Source organism: Anser anser (genome assembly GCF_964211835.1).
Source record: "Anser anser genome assembly, chromosome: 6".
Classification (NCBI taxonomy): domain Eukaryota; kingdom Metazoa; phylum Chordata; class Aves; order Anseriformes; family Anatidae; genus Anser; species Anser anser.
In genome coordinates, this window is record NC_139726.1 from 31,878,173 (window position 1) to 31,902,146 (window position 23,974).

The 23,974-nt window shown below is 47.3% G+C and overlaps 1 protein-coding gene across 1 annotated transcript; it reads right to left on the bottom strand.

Moving 5' to 3' along the window:
• Nucleotides 1-1,765: 1,765 nt before the first annotated feature.
• ATIC (5-aminoimidazole-4-carboxamide ribonucleotide formyltransferase/IMP cyclohydrolase) lies at nt 1,766-23,895 on the bottom strand. The gene is made up of 16 exons (XM_083840599.1): nt 23,736-23,895; nt 23,242-23,368; nt 21,638-21,714; nt 20,478-20,544; nt 18,203-18,291; nt 16,043-16,194; nt 15,759-15,915; nt 14,240-14,365; nt 13,999-14,106; nt 12,629-12,714; nt 11,334-11,423; nt 10,223-10,351; nt 9,190-9,282; nt 3,510-3,692; nt 2,525-2,680; nt 1,766-2,112 (listed from the first exon to the last, which is right to left on the bottom strand). Exons 1-16 carry the CDS (start codon nt 23,755-23,757, stop codon nt 1,993-1,995), a joined length of 1,782 nt encoding a protein of 593 aa, XP_083696725.1. The 5' UTR covers nt 23,758-23,895; the 3' UTR covers nt 1,766-1,992.
• Between the last annotated feature and the right edge of the window lie 79 nt (nt 23,896-23,974).

A 23,974-nucleotide genomic window follows, 5' to 3' on the forward strand; every position in this document is an offset into this window, starting at 1 on the left:
ACGACTCTAACACTGATACTCCACGGGAAGCAGTGGTGTGGAAAGCAGTCAGGTTGGCCAGGGCTGGGGTTAACACAGCCAACACACGAGCCATTGAGTAACACACCACTTTTAGTTTGGGCTACTGTCTTAATCTGGCCCACAGTAGTAGAATCCTCTCTACTCTGTCCTGCCTACTCCAGCCACCTGGGAATAATCCTCCACAGAGATCAGAAAGGAGAAGCGATGTGCCCCGGGCACTCCTGAGACAGGAGGAGGGCAAGGGGAGCGCACGTATGCACAGAAGATGGAATGAAAGGTCAGGGTAAAACCAGCACACGGATGATGATCCCTGAACTGCTCGTACCCCTCAGGAAGTACCTGAAGTGGCGTTGCTCAGTTCTGGATAAAAGCAGCCTGCACTGTTTGCTGGTGAGCAATAAAGGAGACCCTGACTTAAGCTCCCACAGGCTTTGTTAGGCCACCACTGTGTTCAATGCCCTGCCGAGCGGCTGGGCAGCAAGGCAGGGAAGCGGTACGTGCTCTCAAGGCACCCACGTAATTCCCAAAGGGTTTTCTTGCCCAGGCTCGTGTCCCACACAAGCCTGCGCTGAAGGCTCCACTTTTCTCCTCTCTATTTGCACAGCTGCGCCCCAACAGCAAAACAAGGTAGCGTAAGGAAGGCTATCGGCAGTGCACAAAGCTGCCTCCACAGCCCCTGCTCCACTGCTGGAGCGGCATGGAGGGGTGTGCGGACATCAGTGTGTGAAGATGCCCGACAAACACAAAGGTGGTCTGACCCCATGGCACGTGACAGCGACGAGATTTTAGGAAATAGCGATCTCCACATTCCACAGCCACTCCAGGCAGCCTGTTCCTGGCTCTGACCACCCCACAGACAGCTCTTCCACAGCCCTCGGTCCTAAAGACAACAGGTCTCCACCCCAGGTAAACCGAAATTCACACCCAGGCAGGGCAAGAGCCAGAAGCAGGACCTGAATTTCCCCCTTCAGGCCCACCCCCTACCACCGTGCCCCTTTGCTGGAGCAAGGCAAACACACGCAGACTTTCTCCTCTGTACCAGTTGAGATCAGAGCCACAACAGATGTGTTTATTGCAGAACTGCAGCTTGCTCCTTGCCAAAACTGAACAGATTTTATAAAATGGAACCAAAAAATCCCTTTGAAATGGTTACAGTGATTGGATACAGCAGAAATGTGCCTGGGCTGTTACTTTATTCATCTCACTGTGCTCCAGATTTTCACTTTGTTTTTCTAATCAGAGTTCAAATCTGCTTTATGCAAATTGCACACAGTGGAGAACGGAAGCAGCTTCAGGCAAGATGCTTCCCAGATGCCTGTGCATGAACTCTGAATTGAACTCTCCGTATGAGAACAAGCATGTCAAATGGGCAGAAAGGAGTCTCTTCACCTCTAAGACAGCAATCCGACACCGCCGCTCAGCCACGAGCACATCCAGGGCAGGGCTGAGTACTGAACCTGAGATTATCTCACACAAAGGATCCGCTTCCCTCTCCTCACAAGGAAAGGGGATGATGGATTAAAGCACCTGAAGGACAGTACCCGCAAACTCCCAAAAAAGGGGCTCAGTTCAGTTTACAACCCAGGTTGTTATCAGCACATTCACAAGCTGGCCTAAGCCAAGCTTCCATACCATCCCATAACCTTTCTCATGAATTGGTAAAGTCTGGGCCATAACATTTACCTCAGAAATAAGCTTTTTTCCTCAGGACACACTATTTGGATGACATACGATAAGCTCCACATAGCTAAGAACCGTACGTTTATTTGTAAAAGACTTATTTTCTACATTAGAGGCCAACTGCTTGCATCCTTCATTCCCTGTTAGGACAGGGAGAAGTCTTGTTTGCAGATCTTACAAATACTTGCTATGCGTAGATTGCTCGTGCCTCCTGGTTTAAGCTGGTGATATTCCAACCACTGCTGCTGGTGAGACTGTGACCAAAGAGGGGCCACCCCGGCCCCCGTAAACTCAGTGATGGAAGAGCCGAAGATTGGTGTGAATCAGGGTTATTCCCAGCTCATTGCAAGCCTCGATCACAACCTCGTCGGCAGCGGAGCCGGACGGGGCGGCGATGAACTGTACTCCGCTCTGAACAAAGAGAGAGAGAGAGAAGGATTAGAGGACAGAAAACCAAAATCCTGCTGAAAAGGAGCTGGCAGCCCCAGCCCTTCATTAACATCCTACTACACTATGGGCTGAACAAACAACAGCCTCCACTCCCAAAGTAAGCCAAAGGGGAGCCCCTCATTTGAGCAGTTGGTTCTCTTCATAGCTCAGAAGCAAGATTAAAACCATTCCTCTGGAGGCCTTGCCTTGCTCTTAAACTTTTTTTTTTTTTTAAATAAATGTCAATACTCTTTTCATCCCAAAGCAACACCCTAAGCAATGGCTGGGTAATTTCCATTCAGCTGAGACCAATGACCACAAGAACACCCTGCCCAGAATCCAAATGGCCAGCCCGGTCTGTGCAATCCCCCTGACATCCCGGCCGAGACGTTACCCGTTTAGCTCTGTCCACGTTATCCCTAAAAGGGAAGAATGCATCGGAGCTGAGGGAGACGGCACTCAGCTTGGCAATCCACTGCTTCTTCTCGGCTTCGGTTAACTGTGCGGGCACCTCCTCAAACATGGCCTGCCATTTCACCAGGTCTTCATCCTGAAAGATCGGGGAGTGCCAGCTCAGCCCCAAGCACAGCCTCCGGGCACTGCCCCGCTAGGAGCACGCAGGGACGAGCGATGGCACCCCTCTGACACCCAGCTCTGCTGCTGGCAGCTTCCTACCAGGAATTTTAAGGTCCTGAGTGATGGTGGGAACAAATTACCACTGCCAGTTCTTTCTGCATCCTTTGAACTCCCTTCCTTCCCCTCCGCGCCCTAGGACTTGAGGTATTTCCCCCCACCATTAACTCCAAGATGCTCTGCTTGGCCTGCCTGCAGCATGCTGCCCTGTGTAAATGCCAGCACACACAAACAGATCTGGGAGATGACTTAATGCATGGCAAACAGCAGCCTGGTTTGTGATTCACCTTCAGAACAGCAACTGCGCCAGTCCTTATCCCCTTAAAAACCAGCAACCGCTCAGAGATGATTCACGAGGTCCCCGCTCCAGCTCCTGGCTTTCAATACTTAAAAAGGGCATACTATTTTCTTGTCTTGTATCAGGGAGGTAGAGAATGGATTCTGAGAATCCAAAATGCCATGCAAGCAAAGTGTGAGAAAGGAAGGACAGCCGGCATGATGGGGCAGCGAAATTAAAAACTAACTGCAGCTTTAGCAGTGAAGGACGCTATCGGAGGACAGCAACCTGCACACCGAAGCACAGAGCAGGTCCCAGTACCTGGGGCAGCGGGTGCAGCATCAGCGGGGCAAATCAGGGCAGTCTGCCCCGGCCATGACGTGGCCGTGGGGAACTGACCGCCCTGGTAGTGGTACTTCCAGCTGTCTGGCAGAAGCTGAAGCCTTTGGGGGAGCCTCTGGGCACTCACCTCACCGATGGTCCCGGTGACGTACTGGTCTATGGCATTGGAGATCTCCGCTCTCTTCACGCCCGCCTTGAACTTCATGGAGAGCACGCGCGGGTGGTGCCGGAGCCACCAGTTGTTCGCCTTGTCGCCAGCCAGGCGCGTGCAGTGGATGCGGGACTGCTGGCCGGCCCCAATGCCTATGACCTGCAGCGGGTACACAAAGCGGGATCACGCCTTGCTTCACAGAGATCCTAACCGCAGCCGCGTTCCAGCCAAGGGACTAGGAGAGACCTGCCACAAACTAGCTGCTCCTTACTGAATCGGGGAAAGAGTGCAGGTAGTTAGCAAGGAAAACTGAAATCCCCAGTCCTGTAGCCTGGCCACAGGGACAGCTTTCTGCACCGGTAACTTCCACGGCCCTGCTGAGCTGACAGTCGCTCTGCACACATCACATTCCCCCACCCACCGAAATACAGCCTCAGCCAGCAGAGCCCAACTGTGCAGCCTCAGGAGGGTGGGGTAGCCACGGCTTTTGGTTAAGGCAAAGCAAAATCCCGTTGGCTGTAGGAACACATTTATCTGTAAGGAGATGGTGGGCTGCCTACCTGTCCTTGGCGCTTCACAGGGAGGTTAAAGGCTGAGCCCGGGTCACCCAAACACCATCATCTACCTTTCCCAGTGGGAGAATCACAGACCAACTGCGATATGCAGAGGATTACAGGGCACTTTGTCTGTCAAGCCAGCAAGAAAGTAAATCCACTGCTCAACCAGGAAGGCTGGCCAGTAGGACCATCGCATCACGTAATTATCAAGGCCCTGCAGCTCCCAACACATTTCCTACTCTGGCAGCTGCCAGAAAGGCTGCGGTTTTAAAAACAGCCGCCTGCAAACCTTATTTAATAGCACTTGTGCCTGATGTAAGGCAGACCTAGTGGTTCTGGGAGCAAAATCCAAAAGGTGACTTTTCCTTCAAGGAAGCTCCAATGAAAGTACGTTATTTACTCAGTTTTCATTCACTTTTTTCAGACCACTTTGGAGCCCAGTTCTCCTCAAACACATTTAACTTCTGGCAATTTCTTCACATGGACCATAGATTAAAGTATGCAGAGGCTCTTGGGAGCCTGGTGGTCAGGTAACCCCACAAGCCTCGTGTCACAGCCCAATGCACAAGGCAAACAAGTCTTGCATCCTAGCTAACACAAACAAACTTGCGCTAGAGGCAAAGACAGCCCTGAAGTGCTGACACTACTGAAAGGTAAGCGTGGCGAGGGACATCTTGGTTACTGGACACTGCTTCACCGTCCCCTCAGGAACCAGGAAAACTCAGCACTGCCAGGGCCACCATTTCACGCTTTCACACCTCATTACGTTCAAGACTGGAGCCAAACCAGACAGTGCCGTGGGCTCTGGACTCGTGGCAGGCTCTCAGCTCCCTTTCAGCCAAGACAAAACAACACATCAGTGCAAAAACACCGCTGCTGACTACTGCTGCATGTGAACGGCCAGGGCAAGCCCTGCTGCAGTGCCCGAGGCCCTACAAGTCCCTCTGCCTGCGGTGACAAGGCCACTCACCTCAGGTCCACTGCTAGAGCAGTGCCAGTCGGGGCAGTCTGTGCTAAGTGCCTGGAGCACCTCAGGTCCCTGCCGACTCTGTACTCGCCCTCACAGCGCCCTCCAGGCACAGGGATGTGCTGTTCAAGTCCATTTTGCTCTACCTGCAGTCACAGCTTGCAAGTGCAAGGGACTGAGCTGGGGTCCCCTGAGCCCCAGGCTGTCTGCAGTTCCTCAGCTTTGCCTCTGCCATGAGCGTGTGCCAGACAAACAGATGCTAGATGCTCGATCTAACCACAGTTGTCAAACTCAGGCTGGTAACTTCCCTCCACGGCTTTCAGATCTCCGGGTCCTGCTTCCCAAAGAGAGCTCCTGCCCTTTCGAACCAGAGATCTGTCAGACAACAAGACTCCCTTCCACAATTTCCTCCTCCTGTGAAGCCACAGCTGAACTGTTCACCAGACTGTTTGCGGGGGGGATTGCTCCAGGGACACCGCGCTGAAGCCAGCAGTTCTGGCCAGTGCCTCAGAGTTTCCAGCTCAGACTGCAGCAGATGGTAAAGCTATAAGTCAAAGGCTGCCCTCAAAGGAATGAATCATTTGTCTTCTCATTCATCAAGACACGGTGACTTCACCTCTTACCAGAACCATAAAACATGCTGCTGGATACCGTTCCCCCAAGGAGCAAATGAAAGGCTTGTGCTGCTATCTGATATCATCTGCTCAGCTCCAACCCAACAGCCATCGGCACTTAATAAACCCACAGGGCTGTCAGTATTATCGTAAATATTAAATAGCCTCTACGCTTCTCAGGGCTTAGGGGCACCTTCCCCCCAGAAACACACCCTGATGTCCAGTCCCTGCTCCCACACCTTCAGACTTAGATTCTGTAGATTTGGGGAAGCCTATCTGCAACGCACAGAACTGTTATTATAATGGCATAAAAGGCAAAAGAATGTAAAAAGCCTCCACTTCATGCCTCCTCCAGATGAGCCCACATTGTTCTTGAGTTTACTGTTCCAGCCTGGGAGGAACATGGTAATAAAATGCACTTCATGGGAAAATGTTGAGTCAGGGAAAGCTCAATCCTTTTTTTGTACAAAAGGATGTTTTGACGCAACACTGCTAGGGAAGATTTCTTCAGTCTAGACTGGAATTTCTTGCCTCAGGAGGAGAAATCAGAAGGTTGAGCTTCTGCTTAATACGCACTACGGACTGGTACTCGGATCTCTCCACACACGGGTCTCAATGTACCTATTCTCCCTTTTTCACTTCATTTATTTCTGTCTGTTTCTTCTTCCTACACCTCATCTCTTCCTTCTTCAACCAGCAGCTTGCTTCCACATGAAATCGTAACAAACTTCAAAATCCTCCCCAAAGCCTGCCCACCCCTTTCCGTTTCCTGCCTCTTTTAGACAGAAAAGTTAATTAGGTTTCTGTCAGAGTTTAATCTACTGGGGAAAAAAAGTGCTTACGCAGGGCCTCCTCGGGCTCAAGGGAAAGGAGACAGCAACACAGGGCGGGCAGAAGAATTAACAGAAAAAGCTTGGGTGAGAACTGAGAACTGCTTGACCAGAACACTTCGGCTCAAAGGAAAGCCAAACGTGTCCCACAGCTGGAATAGCGTACAAAAGTGTGGAGTGGATGATGTCCAAAGAGTCCTTGCACAATGAGGTAGATTAGCCTGGATTTAGCCAGATTTACCCTGAGTAATGAATGAAAACTGAAATCCTAAACGCCTTTGGAATTATAAAATCAAATAAAGGACTTCACAATTGGGAAGACAAACAAGCAAGGCAGTAACTGACAACTGTCTGTGGCATTGGTGGAAAACAGGTGAACCACCAGGTCTGTTTTATCCTCATGCGCAGAGAACCAGGCAATAACATTTTTAAACAGCTATGCTTAAACACGATGGTATCATTGAACAAAGTGTAAATCAACATGTTACAGACTTTGGCTTCACTGTGCTGAAAGTCAGACAAAACAAGTGAGAGTGTTTATTGCAATTAGTGGCAGCTGGCTTCCTGCAAATTAAGTGACACTCAAGTCCATAAATGCTTCCTCCCACTCCATCCTTTCCTAGGACTTATTAGCACAGAGCACCAGCCCCAGCTGGAGCAGCCGATGAAGCCAAGCTGTCAAAAAAAGTTCTGGTTAGCTGATACACCAGTTCTGGAATGCAGCAGGAATGGTGCGAGGCTGAAATAACCCCTGCAGAAACAAAAGCAATGGAACCGGAAGAACTCTGGATTTCCCAAACTTGGCTCACATAACCTAAACAAGTCAGGTTATGGAAATGCACGTTAATCCTAACGATCTGGAAATCACTTTGTCTCTGGTGCTTGATTTGCACCCAAACGCTCTTGTACTCATCTGATGACGTGCCTCAGTGGGTGATGTGACCAGCAGTGAGTTCTGCACAGCATCACTCAAAGGAACCTGAGATAACCAGCGTTGGATTTTCAGAGGACCTTTTTTCCTGCCCCATCTGTACCTTGGGAACAATGGTCTCACTACTTAGCAGTCCCAAGAGGCTTTTCAGACATTTTCAAACTAGGAGAGCTGCTATCTAAGCTTCTCCATCGCTGCCTACAGCATGCCACTCTGCTATCTCTGCATTTGGACTGCAAGGAGTCTCTTTAGGAAGACATTAAGCTTTGATTTGAGGCCCCCAGCACCGATTTCCCACCTTTGTGACTAAGCAATTGAATGGGTGATCTTTGCTGATAAAAACAAGGCATTTGTTTCCCAGCGCAGCGTGCAGACCTCTGATCTTCGTCTTTCTTGTCACATATACAGCAAACCAAGACAACACACGTTAGTATTTAATTAAAATATATCCCTGCAAATACACAAAACATCCCTGAAACCACGCTAGTTAAATCCCTGTCTGCCCCACAGTGCTCTCACTCCTCCCTCGTACCTTCCTCCTTCCATATGGTGCATGCATTACCACACACGTTTCAGACACAGCTGCAGCACTGAAGGACTGAAGGACTGAGGAAATTGCTGTTGGACTAAGGGAAAAGGAGGAAAGATAGTGACACCTTTGTTCTGGGTCTACAGGAATTAGTGCTCTTGAGAACAGAGCCATTTAAATGCAAAGGAAAACAACCAGGAAAAAGAAAAGAAAAATGCTGCATCTCCAGAGATGTGTTTTCAAGAACCACACAGCACATGACCCTAGCAAATACTGTGAGGCAGCGCTGCAATGTTTTCAGGCTGTAATAACAATCTGACACACGTAGACGTGTAACACTGCAAAAAGAACAGTGCTGCAGTTCATTCAGTCTGCACCTAAAGCATACACTGTTTGATCCATCTTGCTGAATTATGATGATAAAGATCAAAAGCATTCTGATTTTTATGTTTTATTTGTTATTTTTAAATAACCCTAGTTATGGAAAAGTTGCCATGGAGAACACAGAGCCAGCTAAACAACAGCGTTACAAGAATGAGCCTCTGGGCAAAAAATATATTATTTTCAACACATTTACAATAACTTTTGCATAACTGATTTAAATTGAACACCTAGTAAGAGCTTGGAAAGAAAAGATTTCATAAATCAAAATTCCTGTCTCACCTACACAGTTGATAACACCCCTGTAAATTCCAACATCCATCAGAAGCATTTAAAAATCAGGAAGCAAGAAAGTTTTCTAGTTCCCCAAAGGGGAAAAAAGAAACCACATCTCATCTCTCTTATATAAGAAAATAAAATAAAACTCAGAACCATGTGGACAGTCAGAACCTAGCTGTGAATAACTACTGTCATTTCCTAAGGCTCTCTACAGACCCCAACATATGCACACGCTCTCAAAAATGGTAAAGAAAAGGCAGAACAGTTACAAAGAAGTGACTCGAGGCCTAACTTGCAGAAGCACATAAGAACGCTTCCAACCCTGTCATTGAAATGCCAGCCCTGTTGTTACCCCAAGAGAAATATGTTGAGTTTGGGTTTTGAGGCAGCTTTGAGAGAAGCACACGTTTAGCTCCTGTTCTGCATGGCACTGTGTGGGGCCGTTCATCTGTACCTGTTGAGCAGCTTCCTGCACTAAGTGATTTTAAGGCTCGTGCCTGAGGAAAGCGAGCACTCCGAGCAGCCTGGCTGCGAAATCACGCTCCCCAGGGCCCCCTGGTTTGGTTACCTGCCCATCCTTGGCGTAGCACACCGAGTTGGACTGGGTGTATTTGACAGCGATGCTGGCAACAATCAGGTCTCGGACGGCAGACTCGGGCAGCTGAAACGAAACGCCACTGTCAACAGCCCATCCTAATGGGCACGGCCAGCCAACTGGCTGGGGGTCTGCGAGCCTCCAAAAGCTCCACAAGGACTGTGTCACAGCGAGGAAAACAAGACAGCTAAAAATATTCTGTTTTGTTCAGTTACCAACAAAACTGTTACCAGTTGGTCTGGCAGCTAACCTCGTAGTTGGTAGGGATAAGACTCAGTCCTACCAGGTCCAGATGGCTCTGGCACTGGCCCTAATCCTGCAGCGTCTTCTGTTTTCAGAAGCGCTCACAGGCAAAAAGCTAAGCACATACTCAAGTACGCACAGGACCACAATAATAATAATAGCTCACAATATCCTCATGAGGTGTTTTAAATACACTCCATGGCTAATTTATTAATATGTTTTTTATTACCTCAAGGTCTGAGCTTGCTCCTGAGCCCATGACTAACGACGCACTCATTAACATCTGTTTTTTAATGAGAACAAGACCGGAGACACAGAAATAACTGACAAGTTTTCTGATGATGTCAACTCTAAGTGATGAGCAACACCAGAAAGGCCAGAGTTTATGCATTGTACACAAGCGGGAGAACTGAACGGTGAGTCAGAATGAGATCACGATGGATCCTGAGCATATGGCTGTCTCACCATAAGAAATTAAACAACATGGCTTCTTATAAATAAGAAATAAACCTTTTGTTAGTCAGAGATAAAGGGCAAGGTCCATCTCCACTTATTCAGGCAAGAAATCAAAACAAAACCAAACCACCCTGATTTGCCCAAGCACTGTTGGCCAAAAAGCTTGCTGCATTATTTTGGTGAAAGCCAGTTAAACCTCATTAAAATATATTAAAAGCTCTCAAAATAGAACAGCGCTGCCTTCCTTGATGAAAGCATACCAGCTCACTCTACCGGTCTTTAAGCTCATTTATCTTCTGACACTTACGTTTTTGTTCTTTGTAACAATGTTCTTGAACAATGACCGGTCGATGACTGCATTGTTCCTCTTCTGCATGAGATGCAGTCCAAAGAGGGTCCGAATCTCAGTGTCATCGGGCTCGTAAGCTGGGTCCATCTAAAAGCCAACAGATAGGCCAGTTAAAGCACTTAAAAGTTAAAGCGTCCATGGTGCAAGCCACAAAATTCTACAGCCTTCCAGTCTTTCACAGAAAGGTAGGAACTTCTGCACAAAGAGTCTTGTAGTCCACCACAGGAATGTCACAAATATTTTAAGTGCTTTCATATATGCCTTAAGGTACAATTTCCAAGCCACTTGACATTAAAGAAAACAGCGAACGTGATTATTTCCAGAGATTCACTCTCCTGGGGCTCATCTATGCAAGCATGCAGCACAATTAAGCTGTACAGGTGTAAGGGGCCAAGTTAAATGGAACTGTTAAGCTTCGTTAAGGTCTACCCATGCATAGGCTTATTTAGAACTTTGGTAGCCCCTCTTCAGGTAATTGAGGCATGAAGTAAACCAGATTAAGGCTCCCAGCTTTAAATACAAGCGTGCACACACTTTATATGGCTTCCCTAACCCATTTAAGTTTGTCCAGATCAACTTTGCTTAGCATCCCTGTTCAGACAGGCCCTAAAGCTACAGTCTTAACCAATCTGACCTCATCCTTGCAAAGCTAATTGAATTCAGGAGGTAATCGCCTGCCAAGATTGTCTGCAATTTCATTCCTGCTTGCCTCAAGCTCCTGAGCCACCTTCTACAGCTCCCTCGGTAGTAACACTACAATTGCAACTTCAGGTAACCCTTGGCTCTTCTTTCTGCGATGTTCTAGTAAAGTTCTGTGCAGGTTTGTCTCAGATTCAAGCAGAAGCGGGACCTTTTTGGCTGCTCTGACAGCATTATTAATCTGTCAGTCCAGTCACCAGAAGTGGATGATTTTGAAGGAATCCCCCAAAAACCAGGAAACATTTCCTTATGTTGCAGGGAAGCCTGGATTCCCTAGTCCAGATACCCCAAAGCAATCTGGACACTAGCGCCTGTGAAAAGCAGATACAGGAAGAGCATCAGAGGGTTACAGTGTAGCAGGAATACAAACCTGGAGGACGCAGTAACTACCATTTTTCTTTTTGGCAAGAATTTTGAGGGCTTCTTCCTCGTATCCAGGAGCTACCACGCCATCAGATACCTGCAACACACAGAGATCTCAGTGTCCATGTGAAAAAGAGAGGAGCTAATACCAAAACCTCTTCCTCTCATAACCAAAAGGATGAAGGCTGACCTGTCAGGGTCTGTCTGTACCATATAATACCACTACAATATCTGTTCCAGCCTTTCAAACAGGAAACAGCAGAGCACTGGCAGCTCTTAGCAGAGTTAGTGAAAGCTGTTGCACAATCAATCACTTCATACACAACAGAACTAGTAACTAATGTATCCCTCCAGGAGGAAAACTGCTGGTGGAGGACATCCCTACTTCTCAGCTCTAACAGGAAACATGCCTCAAAAAAATATATATATATAAAAATCCCTATTTCAGCAGTCACCCTCCTGATGACAAAATATTGGCAAAAGAGCTAAAAGAGTAGTTTTGTTTTGCCTTAAAAGTGCTGAAGCTAGGAAGAGTTACTCAGTGCCATGAAGTTGTATACTTCTTTCACATTCTCATCACCCAACATTTTTTAATTTTTGCTTTGTTTCTTAATAGGTAGTGTTCCAAATGTTGCCCTCACAAACAAGTCAAATGTGACCTTTCATTTTTTTCTGAGAAGAAATCTCCAGTATACAAGACAGCTTTTCGTGTTGTGCTTTCCCCTCCAACAAAACCATAAGCAGCATGGAACAGGATGAAAGTGCCTGGTAAAGCATTAACTCCCTGTTGTTTAACTCTGCTTTTAAACTTGTGCAATGCGGTTAGCTATGGAGTTAAAGATGAACCCAGCGAAGTTTAAAGTGCAGCCTGGGAAGCAGCTGAGCCAATAGGTAACTTGTACCAACCGGCAGGCAGCAATCTACATCCACATTCCTGCCTGGGGCAAGAGGCTCCAGCCCCCTACTCTTCCAACTGCAGCCTTTCAAGCAGATCCTCCTGAGAGCACAATCAGGGCTCCTTTCCAGGGGCCTACTGGGAGACGGACGTTTGCAATCACCTCTTGGACAGCATCGTTTCAAGCATCACGATTTCACAAGCTCTGCCATGCAGCCAGGCAGAAGGAAGAGAGCATCAAGAGAGAGGTGTAAATTCTGCACCCCACACACTGAATTACACAAATGGATCAATATAGAGTCTTAAGTAAACAGGTCAAATTCAAACAGAACGGCTGCTACAAACCAGTGGCTCCAGCTACTGAGATTTTCCCTTCTACCTCTAAGATCTGCTGCTTGTTAACTAACCTCTCTGGAAATAATCTTAGCAGTAGGCACATCGCAGACATCAGACAAGGCAATGAAGTCACCAAAAGAAGACATCCGATCAGCACCTGCAAAAATCACATTTTCTAGTAACTTATCCAGCTACAGCATAATGCAGAGAGAAGTCTTTGCTCCCACAACCCAGCCAATTTCCAAGAGAACTAGTAATTTAATTCCACAGCAAAAAAAATAGGCCATGAGAGCAACAAGAATGAAAAATCCTACCTCAATCCCATGTACCTTTAAAGATTTGCATAGCTCAGGTATTCTGTCTTCCTTCACTGCGTTTGTAAAAGCTCTAACTCAGTAATTACAATCTCCACTACTGTTAGCAGCTCTGCTGTAGCCATGACGGAAAGAGGACAGGGAGAGGCAAGGTTCATACAGAAAGATTTTAGATGGGAGACAGCTGGAAAAAGAAGCAAGCTTTTAGATGCCCATGCTCCCGTCAGGTTTTTCCCACAAGAAACCAGACCCAGCAATGTAGCTAAGAGCACTTTTTTGTTAAGTATTCTCCGTATTTAATGAGGTAGCACTCAGCACCCATCATGGATGCTCTACTGCGTAGCAAGGTCATCCTGCTGTCACTGCCATTCTAAACGTTTGCTCTTCTACCAATCGTGCGATGGTTTTCTGTGGGCAATGATCAGAGGTGATCCTTTGATCAAAAAAAAAAAAACAACAACACAATAGTGAAAAACGAACCCATGCTATCGTGTCCTTTAAGAAGTAAGTTTGCTTTGTTTTCCAAAACCTGTCCAGTTTCTCCAGGAACACCATGGACAATGACAGAATTAACAAAGAACCTCAGCTAAACCGAGGGAGGAATTTTTATTTACTGTTAGTTTTCTTTTTTGTGAACTCTGAACTTCAGAAGCACTGAAAACCACCCAAGTACAGGGCAGAAACATTCCTGCCCCATGAAGCGTTCCCAAGCACCCCACCTGCAGCAGAAGGCTGAGTGCGCTCCCAGCACAGCTACCTCGTTATCCAGATCCTTTAGCCAAAACCCCACAATGATGTCTATGTATGTACACCTGCATATATATATATATATATATGTTTTAATTAAAAAAATCTTTATAGGTCTTTCATTTAGATTAAAGAACAGCATCCAAAGTGATTTTAGCCTCTTAGGAAAAAAATTACAACAATTTACAAGTTCTGCTCACTTGCAGAGCCATTTTTTCTATGTGCAGCTCGTTTAGCCGGCTGAATCCTTATGGAGCAAAACCTGACGAGGAGGAGTGCACTACAAAGGGAAGAGCCTGCCGAGTGCAAAAGGGGCTGTTGAGGGCTGCGCGTTAAGCTGAGCTCTTTGGAGCGGTTAAGTTTGTCCCTGGGCCTCTCACCTCTGCTTCGCGCGTAGGCAGCCGCTAAGGGCGTTAAGGTCTTGTGGAAGTCGTGCACCATGCAGACTTGGGCCTCCTCGTCGCTGAGAGGTATTCCAACAGCAGCACCTAGTGGGAAACACAAGCCAGGGCACTCGCACCAGAGCCCTTCCCTGCTCCCTGCCCCTGGGACCTCCCCAAACTGCCAAGACACGGAGTCTGTTCAGGGAGAAAAGCGTGGTGTAACAAGGAGCCACCCTACCTGCGGGACTGACGTGTTTGAAGGAGGCCGCAGCAGGAATGCCTAATGCCTGCTTGAGTTCCTTCACCAGCTGCCAGGCGTTGAGAGCATCACACAGGTTGATAAACCCTGGAGAGCCATTCACCACTGCAACACAGCACACAGACAGACACATTATAGCAGGCAGAACCCTCTCTCTAGAGTCAAGAGAACAAGTGGAAGAGATTTTTCCCACAAAGAATGGAAATCACTACAAGATTATTCTTTTCAAATGACCCTAGCTCCTCAGCAACTAGTTAAGCACCTTGAAAAGCTTCAGTGACTTTTGAGGAATGAGTATGCTGAGGACTCAGGAGATGCAAATACAATTCTCTTCCCCACCCCAGGCTGCTGAAATCTAGTAAAGAAATTCCATAGAGCAACTGTGTCTCTGATTCAACAAGTATTCAGGCACTAGCCAAACTTTAAGTACATTGTGTCTCTAACTGTTGTCAGAAAAGCTATTCACAGCCATGAAATTTAGGGCAAGCTTTTAACAAAATGCTTCATCTGGCATGATTTCTGATGAAAGGGCCAACGGTAAGAGTTCTTTGAAAGTCTGCTCCCAAAGCCTTCTGCCCTGGCACACATAAAACCGCATGGTCGGTGTTGACATAGCAGGACCGTGAGCATCTCAGGAGACAGGAGGAAAGGTTGTTTCAGCAACAGCACAAGGCCGGGACAGGTGAACACAACGTTGGTCTGCTGCCAAGCCTGAGAGGCAGACTTGAAAGCAAATCAGCTTCCAGTGCGGGAGTAAAAAAACCCTCCTAGGAAGTACCAGAGCTGAAGTCCAAGGAAATACTGCCACACAAAGCCTCACTGTCTGCTCAGCGGGACAATGCCTGCACACAAGGCAGAGCTTGTTTCTGCCAACAATCTCAAGAACAAAGTTAGCCAGACTTTCTCTCCAGAAGAGTGATACCCCCAGAGCAACAAGGTTGTGGAAAGCGGCACGCCCTGTAAAATGGCAGAGGCAGACCCCAGACCTGTCCCAGGCTCTTGGGAGAGACTGGTACCACCCCCTGCCACTGCCTCCAGAAACAACACTCTGGAAAACTAAGGTAATAAAAAGGTAATATTACATTTTATATGTAAGTAACAAGAAACACTGAAATCCAGAGAAGAACAGCTTGGTTTCTAGACAGCAAATGGTGACATGAAAGAACTGGGCAGGTTCTAAATATGTTAAATGGGAAGGAGCAAAGCATCTTAAACCGATGACAAGTTTTCCTTTGGAAAATCTAAAGTAGATGGCCAACAGGAGGTGCACCGCACAGATCTGCCCAAAGCACCTTCAGCGCGGACAACACGTGTTGCTGGGGGTCAGCAGACAAGCTTCTCTGTCTCCCTCAGCTCAACCTTTTCATCGCAAAGCCAGTGCCAGTCAGTAATGAAGTAAATAAAAGCAGGCACTGCTGGATATTTGAGGTCTGTAGACACCTGGCAGACATACCCAGCCACCCTCTTTCCCTGGGGGCCAGCCCAGCCTGGGCCTCACCTGTCAGGGGGAGCTTTGGCCTCATGGTGTAGAGCTGTGCAGGACTCTGGTGAGGATTCATGCCGTACCTCAGGGGCAGCTGGGACACCCCTTTGCTGTACTCCTTCCTGAAGTAATCGGAGATGGCTGCGTCATACTGGGCAGTGTGGGTGAAAGCCTGGGGACAGAACGGGGGACGCTTGTCAACTGACAAGGCATCAACTTACAAAGGAGTTGGTGTTTTAAGAAAGGGAGAAGAGAAACAAGTGTGGCCCAGCCCTTCGCTGTGAGCAAAGACAACCGACCTTCAGCGCAAGGTGACGCCTGGTTTCCATGGTAGTGTCTCTGTCCTGTGACGCTGCCATCTCTTTAGCCACCGAGGAGTAGTCTGCAGGATCACACACAACGGTCACACGAGCGTGGTTCTTCGCAGCTGCCCGTAGCAAGGCAACTCCTCCTGCAAGAGAGGCAGGGAGGCATGAGGTGCTTCTCTTCTGGACACAGCGTAACTGAGAGCCACATCTGAGGCCAAGAAGGGTCACGCACAACCAAACATGTGTGCCAGATCCATGTGCCCACCTCCCCCAGTGCTTCGAGGAAAAGGGAATCTTGAAAAAGCACAGGGCAGTCAGCCTGTGCAATGCAGCCTGGTGCTGAAGGTGCAGACACCAGCAGCGCTGCGAAAACAGGTCGTGTGCTGTGCTAAGCACCTGGGGCAACAATGCTTCCAGCAGCACAGCCACTTCCTGAAGAGGACAGCTCTGCACATATTGCTAAAGCATCGTCCTCTGCAACACCGGGCTGTGGACAAGTCTCTAAGATTCGCTTTGACACTGCCAAGCAACTGAGGCTCTCAAATCTCTCTGCAAATATTAATGAATACTGCACAGGTCCTCTGTGTAAGATAAAATGCAATGCTTCCCCCTTAAATCTGACTCTGCACAGCGATTAAAACACTTTAAATCAGACAAGATACTAGGCTGTTGCAACAGAAAAGCAGAGGCTGGCACCGCTACATGCAGAGTGAGCACTACTCCATAAAACACTTAATGGAAAGCTCTGCTGGGCATCGTTTGGACTAAACTACTGCAAGAAAATTCAATCCCATTCCAACCCCATGGCACAAAACTGCGCCTGCACTGTTCACGAGCTGCCAGGCAGAGCTGCTGCAGTGAAGTAAAGGCAAGCCTTCTGGGGTTAATAACGAGCAAGAGCAGAATCGCTGAGGATACAGGCATCCACGCTTCCAAACTCAGGCCCTAACCACCCTCCCACGTATGCAGACCAACTTCTTTCCCTCCTCAATTAGTTCTCAGCAACACCTAGAGCACTTTCAGTGGTTCAACTTCTCTCCAGAGCTCCTGGTTTTTTATTTTTCTTACACTGCCAGAGGCTCTAAAAAAGGTTTAATTGGCTCTCTACATTTTAGTAGCAAGTGTGCCCTACCTGCCCTATCCTTGCACATCAGACTTCTCCCTTTGGGCAGTGCCTGACTTCCCCACCTATGCCTTGCCAGCCTGTTAAAACAGCCACGTGCCATTTAAATTTTGGCTCTGCTTAAAAGCAATGAGGTTCACCCAGCCCTGCATTCATTCTCCTAGTTCTAACCCTTGAGCTCTTCAGCAGACTTCAGTGGAGAAGGGGAAAATGCCACCAAGATAACTAATTTTCTGTAAGTTCCTCGAAACTGGGAAGCAACACAGAAGACACGCAGAATTTGTGTCCCCCCTCTTCCCTCTCCCCCAGAGGGGGAGATTTGCAGTGAGAGCTGCAGATTTACTACAGCGTTAGCGGCTCGCTCATGACTCTTCCATTTCAAGGTGAGATTATCTGTCAAAGGAATTAGTTTGCAAGTTGCCAGCAGGTCATTTCTGCACACAGTCATCTTCTACTGCCTGACACAGATAAATTCTCAGTATCGTACTGCTTCTTCCTTCTTGAAGGATGTCTTTCACGACACACTGCAGCCTGGCTTGGTTGTCATGAATTTTTCACCTGGCAGTTACCACGGACATGGTGCTTTGAACATGTGATGGGGATAACCCTGTGGCTGCCAAAATGCACGTTCAGAGATGACCTGGCCACCACTGCTAGGAGCAGGTAACCCACACGAGGCAAGTGGACAGCTCACACGGAGGCCATTGACACCACTGCTGAAACCTGAACTTGCAAGCGAAACATTTTAGGGTACAGGACCAGGCTTCCCATCTCCTCCCCGCAGCCACAGCACCACAATAGCTCAGTTCCTGTGACCACAGCTTGGTAAAGGAGTGCAGAAAAAGCATTTTGTCCCAGCAAGACAATCCTGAAGAATGGCAAACTGTGTCCCTGTACTCCCACATCAAATAGATGTCTGATGATCCTTTACGGGCGTGTAAGGCCATCAAATCAACAGAAGAGACCACTTCAAAGACCAAAACCATCATGTCTGCCCGGAGAATGGGTCTGTTCTGCCTTTAACTTACCAATGTCAATCTTTTCCACTGCCTCTGGTACAGTTACACCTGGAGAAGACACAGTCTTCACAAAGGGGTAGAGGTTACACACAACAACTCTAAGAATCAAGGGGAGAAACAAGGTTACTCAGCAAGAAACAGAAAGGCCAAGCTTGGCTTAGAATGCAAAAGTTATTTATCAGTGTTTTTACAGTCTTGCCTCTCAGATCTGGGACCAACATAAAATGCTCTAGCTAAGGCTTCCTTCTCCAAAAGACTCAATGGTGTCCAGCAACAGCCCAAGTGATGTTACAATGGTGAAACTACACACACAATTTAAGTGGACTCTGTGCGTTAAACAACGTTATGGTGGTCAATGCCACAATTCACAGAAGTTCGTTAAAAGAGTTTCTTTAAATATGTTTAAATGTTTAATCGTTCTGGTGCACAACAGGAGCCATTCCAAAGGACTTCAAGGTAGGCTCTCAGCACTACTGAAAAAAAGCAGCAACCCATTTTTTATAAAAGAGTAAGCCCCCAGAGCAAGGACTACTGCAAACAACAACAACAAAACACCATACAAAACCTGAGAGGTATTCAGTGCACAGTCTGTATCCCATGTCACTTGATCTGATCAAGTAATTTTTCCACCATTTTTACTCTAGAAGCAGCAGCAGCAGCCTATTCCACAAATTGCAGAGGAATAACTTGCCTTGTCCCATCCTACCAGTGCCAGAGAACTGTAGTTTGATCAAACAAGGGATCTGTTTTGATTTTCACATACGAGGTTTTTAACCCAGCAGAGTGAACGCATCAAGGTACCTAACACCAAGGCATGCCCAGCGTCAGCAGTGACTTGCTTTAAGGCAAACCCATCCAACTCTAATGTTCCCTTGAGTTTCCAGTGTGCGATGAACTCAAGGGGAGGGGATGATCAGCCTCCAGCATGGTTTTCAGAACCCCCTCATGTCTTTAAACCTCTACCACATCTTTTATCCTCACTTCTATTTCCACTTCTATTTCTCTCTCCTATCCATTCCTGCTCCTGATCTGTTGCAAACCATCAGCAAGCTGTGGACTTTAGCACTGCTAATGGCATTCTCTGTGGAAGCCAAGATAACACCAAGGTTTCCTACCTTGACTTGGGTATGTAACTTTAATGCAACTATGCAAAGACCCTCCTGCTGAGGATCAGCTCTTTCTGTTTTACATAAAATAATCCAAACGATTGCTCCGGATGCAAATGCACTTTAAGGCACTGATGTAAAACCATTACTCCGCCTGCAATTCAGTAGAGCCTGCTTTAATATGCAGCATACTATGAAGAGCCACCACTGCTGAGCCATCTATGAGGACTCCTGTAGTTTTAAATTCCAGGTTTTCAAATTCAGCCTGGAAATCCATTCATCCTGGGCACGTTGCTTTTTAAAAACAATTTTAAAAGCTAAGATGCATTCTGGTCCCATCACCATGGTCAAACTATGCCTCCTCTCTTGGTTATACCTATAATTTATTATGTTCAGTTCAACCATTCATTTCTAAATCAGGAACTAACCACTGACAAAACTGGTTGCTCACAAAACCAATTAGTTACACACAGTCCCAACCTGCCCTGTGTAAGAATACTGAGTACATACATTCTAACAAAAATAGAAAAGAAACACCTTAGGTATGTGTTAGCACATGAACTGTGTTACTTGAGTCTCTGGCTGCAGCTCACTTCCTTCTCATGATGGCTCCCAAGTAAGTTTTCAGGTTTTTTTTAAAATTTGTTTTCTGTCTGTACAAATGGTGCATGTTCTTGACCTGCTTTTCATGTCTACTCTTTATTTGCATGTTGAAACTCAGTAAACATTATGCAAATCTCAAAGGGTATGTTTACTAAGGAAGTATTTCAAAATCAGGAATTGCCATCTGATCAAACACCCAGAGCCATGTTGAAAGGAGCAGCACCAGTTCCTAAACCGCTGAATTCAACTCTGCAAAAAAGTGTAATGTGGCCCAACAAGGACTAAACGTAAAGCATCAAAATTCACAGATAACCTGGAAAAATTAAAACCTCTGATCCCTGTGGAAACCACGGCGTAACTCTTTTGTTTTAGTTTTCTCTTATTCCAAGAGATGAAGATGCATCTGTAGAAAATTTTGTTTTTAAAAACAGTATCTCTCAACAGGGCTAAGGAAGGAGACTGCAGTATTTCTGGTGTGCAGATCCCTACTGCTCCCATCCACCGATGCTGACAGTTCTCCAATGTTTATTTTTGATTACTGATGACTTACAACACGTCCCCCAACATTTATTTACCTTACAAGGCTGAAATCCTGTTTGTTCATATCAGCATTATCTTCTGGAATATTGCGAGCCAAGATGCCTAGTTACAAAAACAGTAAATCCTTATTAAAAAAAAAAAAAGAAAAAAACTAGACCACCACCATTTTTTTTAATTCAGCACTTTTCTTCAAACTGTGCTCCTCAAAGCCTTTTGACCATAACCTTTGCAATCCTAGTTCCACAGTCTTCAGTCCCTATTCCTCTACCCTCTCCCATTTCCCTGACTCCCTTGCTGCTCAGATTCCTTACTAACAGATTTTTTCTGCAATGCAGAATCCTAGAGGATTTCAAGTGCTGAATGACAACCTCAAAGGCAGACTGTGCAAGCATTCGCTTGCTAACCTTGAAACACTAAAACTGACAAGGAGTTCATGGAGAGGAAAAAGGCACCTGTCACTCATCAGCCAGCAAGACACAAAGCTCATGAAACAACTGAAGCAAGAGAGGCTGTGGCTTTAGCTGAACAGAAGAGGTGGCTAGCTGGGGTCTAAGAGCTCAGAAAGAAATGTGCAGGTGACTGGCTGGCATGGAGTATGCAACAGCACAGCCTGGGGTTTGAAGTCCTCAGAGGAGACTGCCTCCAGCATTCTCAGGTGTGTAATGTGTGATGGGCAGCAGGTTTAATTCAAGGAATCTCAAGGACAGTTACAGGAGATGAAGCAGCAGATGAGACAGACTGACCTATCACCCTCACACCTCTTCCTTGCTGAAGAGGAACAAAGAAAGGTTACAGCATGCAGAAATCACCCACTAAAGATTATGCTGTCATGCTCCATATGCTGCGTGCCAGATTCACCCACAAGTTACTAATCAGTGGAGCTCTCTGCCTGCACAGGCCTGAAATTGGCTAAGCAAAGAACACACACATACATTTACAGAAGAGCCCTGTAAATACTGGTAGCTCCAGGAAGGAAAAGCTCTAACTGCAGAGCAACAGAGGAAGTCCTTCAGTCATCATAAACTTCTTCCCCACCCTGTGCATTATACCTCTCCTTTTGCTGCTAGAGCAAGTCTGTTTTCATTACTCAGTTCTTCCACACAACCCTCAAACAGACAGCCATCAACTCCTTCTTTCCACCCTCACTGCCCATGGATTTCTTTTTCAGATTGAAAGCACACCTTCAACAACATACCAGCATGGACTGCAGGATGAAGGGTTTTCACACGTCCTCCTAACATCTCAGGGAATCCTGTCAGGTCTGAAACATCTCTGCTCAATGAAAAAACAGCAGGTTAATTGAAGTGCCATAATGACTTTATCTATAGGTTGAGTGTTTCATTCCCATCAGGGGCAATTTACATCTACTGGCAATGTTGGTAAGACGCATCATTAAAGATGCGACCTTTTAGGTCACAGCCAGAGCTGAACATCTCTGCTTTATTCAGGAAGCGGAAGGTTGCAAACACTATCCCCTGTACTGTCTCCACCATCAAAGATCAGACCAATGTGCTAGAGCCATGTTGAATTTTAAAAGTCCTCCTGTCCCAAACAGATTTTGACAGTTACAATGAGCATCAGTGCTTCAAGAGATATAAAATGAAGGAATTGGTGGACAGAAGAGAATCCAAAGGCAGAGAAGGGACCAGAACAATAATGTAGTAACAAGCAGAACTGCAGAAAAACAACGTAAGAACAAATTAAGACAGAGCAATTCTGGGTTTCTCTAATAGATCTAACAGCTTCATATCATCCTATCTGGGTAGACCCTAATTAAATGTCCCAAACAATGAAGTTACTTTAGAGCCTGTCTTTCATCCACTTTGAAAATATGTATCATCCCCACAGCTGAATACAAATTACAATAAACTGGAGAGAGAAGGGGAGATGTGACCATCTTTTGCTTCAGGCTTTGCCAATAGCACAGCCAAGTAAGGAATCTGGAGAGACAAAACCAAGTGCTGGATAACAGAGAGGGAACTCTGGAGGTGGTGTATATTCATGCTTATGCATCTCAGGGGCCTATCACTGCATTCAGTGTAGGCAAAAAGGAGCCACAGTCACCTGTCCTGCCAAGTAAGTGACAGATTTTTTCATCACTATACTGCAAGTGTTTCTTTCTTTTTTTTTTTTTTTGGCTGGAGCTGATTTTGAGTCACAGCACAGAAGAACCCAAAAAGCTTTCCCAAAAATCAAGAGCCAAAACAGCTAGTGCCTGTGCATGCTGCTTCTCAGACACTGAACGCACAGCACTTGCAGGCTTTGTCTCAAAAAACAGGCCATCATCCTGGTAAAATTATTTGTGACAAATGATCTCTGCTGAGCTTCAATATATCCCTGACACATGTCACTCTTCCTGTCCCAGGGCCAGGCAAAGATCAGCTTCCAGCCAGCTGTAAAGAGCAGTACTAGGGCCTGATTACAAATTTCACGACCACTAATTGACCATTAATTACCTCACGGGAAAAAACCTGGCTCAAGACAGACAGACAAAAAGGCATCTCCAGCACAACACTCCTGACAGCTCTACTGGTCTCAGCGCTGAGCTGCACAGCACAACTCTGTCACCAGCCAGCCAAGTAGCCAAGATGATTCTGAAGTTTGTTTCGGGGCTTTTAGTTTTGTTTGTTTCAGGGGAAACGTGTTTGCTTGTGTTGTCTTGCGGGGAAGACTTACTTACAGACTTTTTTTATCCCGTGCCAGTTTTCAACCATTCTGTGCTCACGAACGGAGGTAATTTAAGCAACCTCAGGGCACAAGGAGCATTTCTGGTGGTGATGCACAAGAAAGCACCCGTACCTGACAGGCAAGCCAGCATCTCTCAGGGATTTGGCTGTTCCTCCTGAGGCGATCAAACCCAGGCCCAGAGCATTCAGGCTCTTGGCAAACTCCACCAGGCCGGTCTTCTCAGAGACGCTGAGCAGAGCTGGAAGGCGGGAAGAGCGCGAGGATGGCGTTTTTAAGAGTGCGACACCGTATAGAAAAGAAAAAAGAAAGAAAAAGGCACGATGAGGAAATTGATCTGTAACTTACACACGCACGGAGCAAGCTCCCCCCTCCCCTCAGCCCTCACCCCGACGCCATTTCGGGGCCCGGCGCCATGGCCGCCACGTCCCCCCCACACCTTTCCCCTCACGGTGGCTTAAGGGTCGCCGCCGTTTAACGGTCGTTTTTAACGGTCACCGCCGGTTAACGGTCGGTTTAACAGTCGCCTTCTCCACAGCGGTCGGTCGGTGTCCCCCCTGTTCCCTCACGGGACCCCACCGCCCTCCGCACGGCCGCCGCCGCGTTACCGAGCTGCTGCCGGGCGGCCATGGCGCCGTCGGTGGGTGTGAGGAGGAGGAGGAGGAGGATGTGGAGGACGAGGAGGAAGGAGCGAGCAGCAGCGACCCGCGGGGATTTGGGCGCCCGCAGCACCACGTGGGGCGGCCCGGGGAGGGGAGGGAGCAGGGGCGGGGGCCGCCGCCATTTCGGGGCCCGGCCTGAGGGGCGGGGATGGCGGCGGGGGGGACGGGGCGGTCGCGGAGCGCAG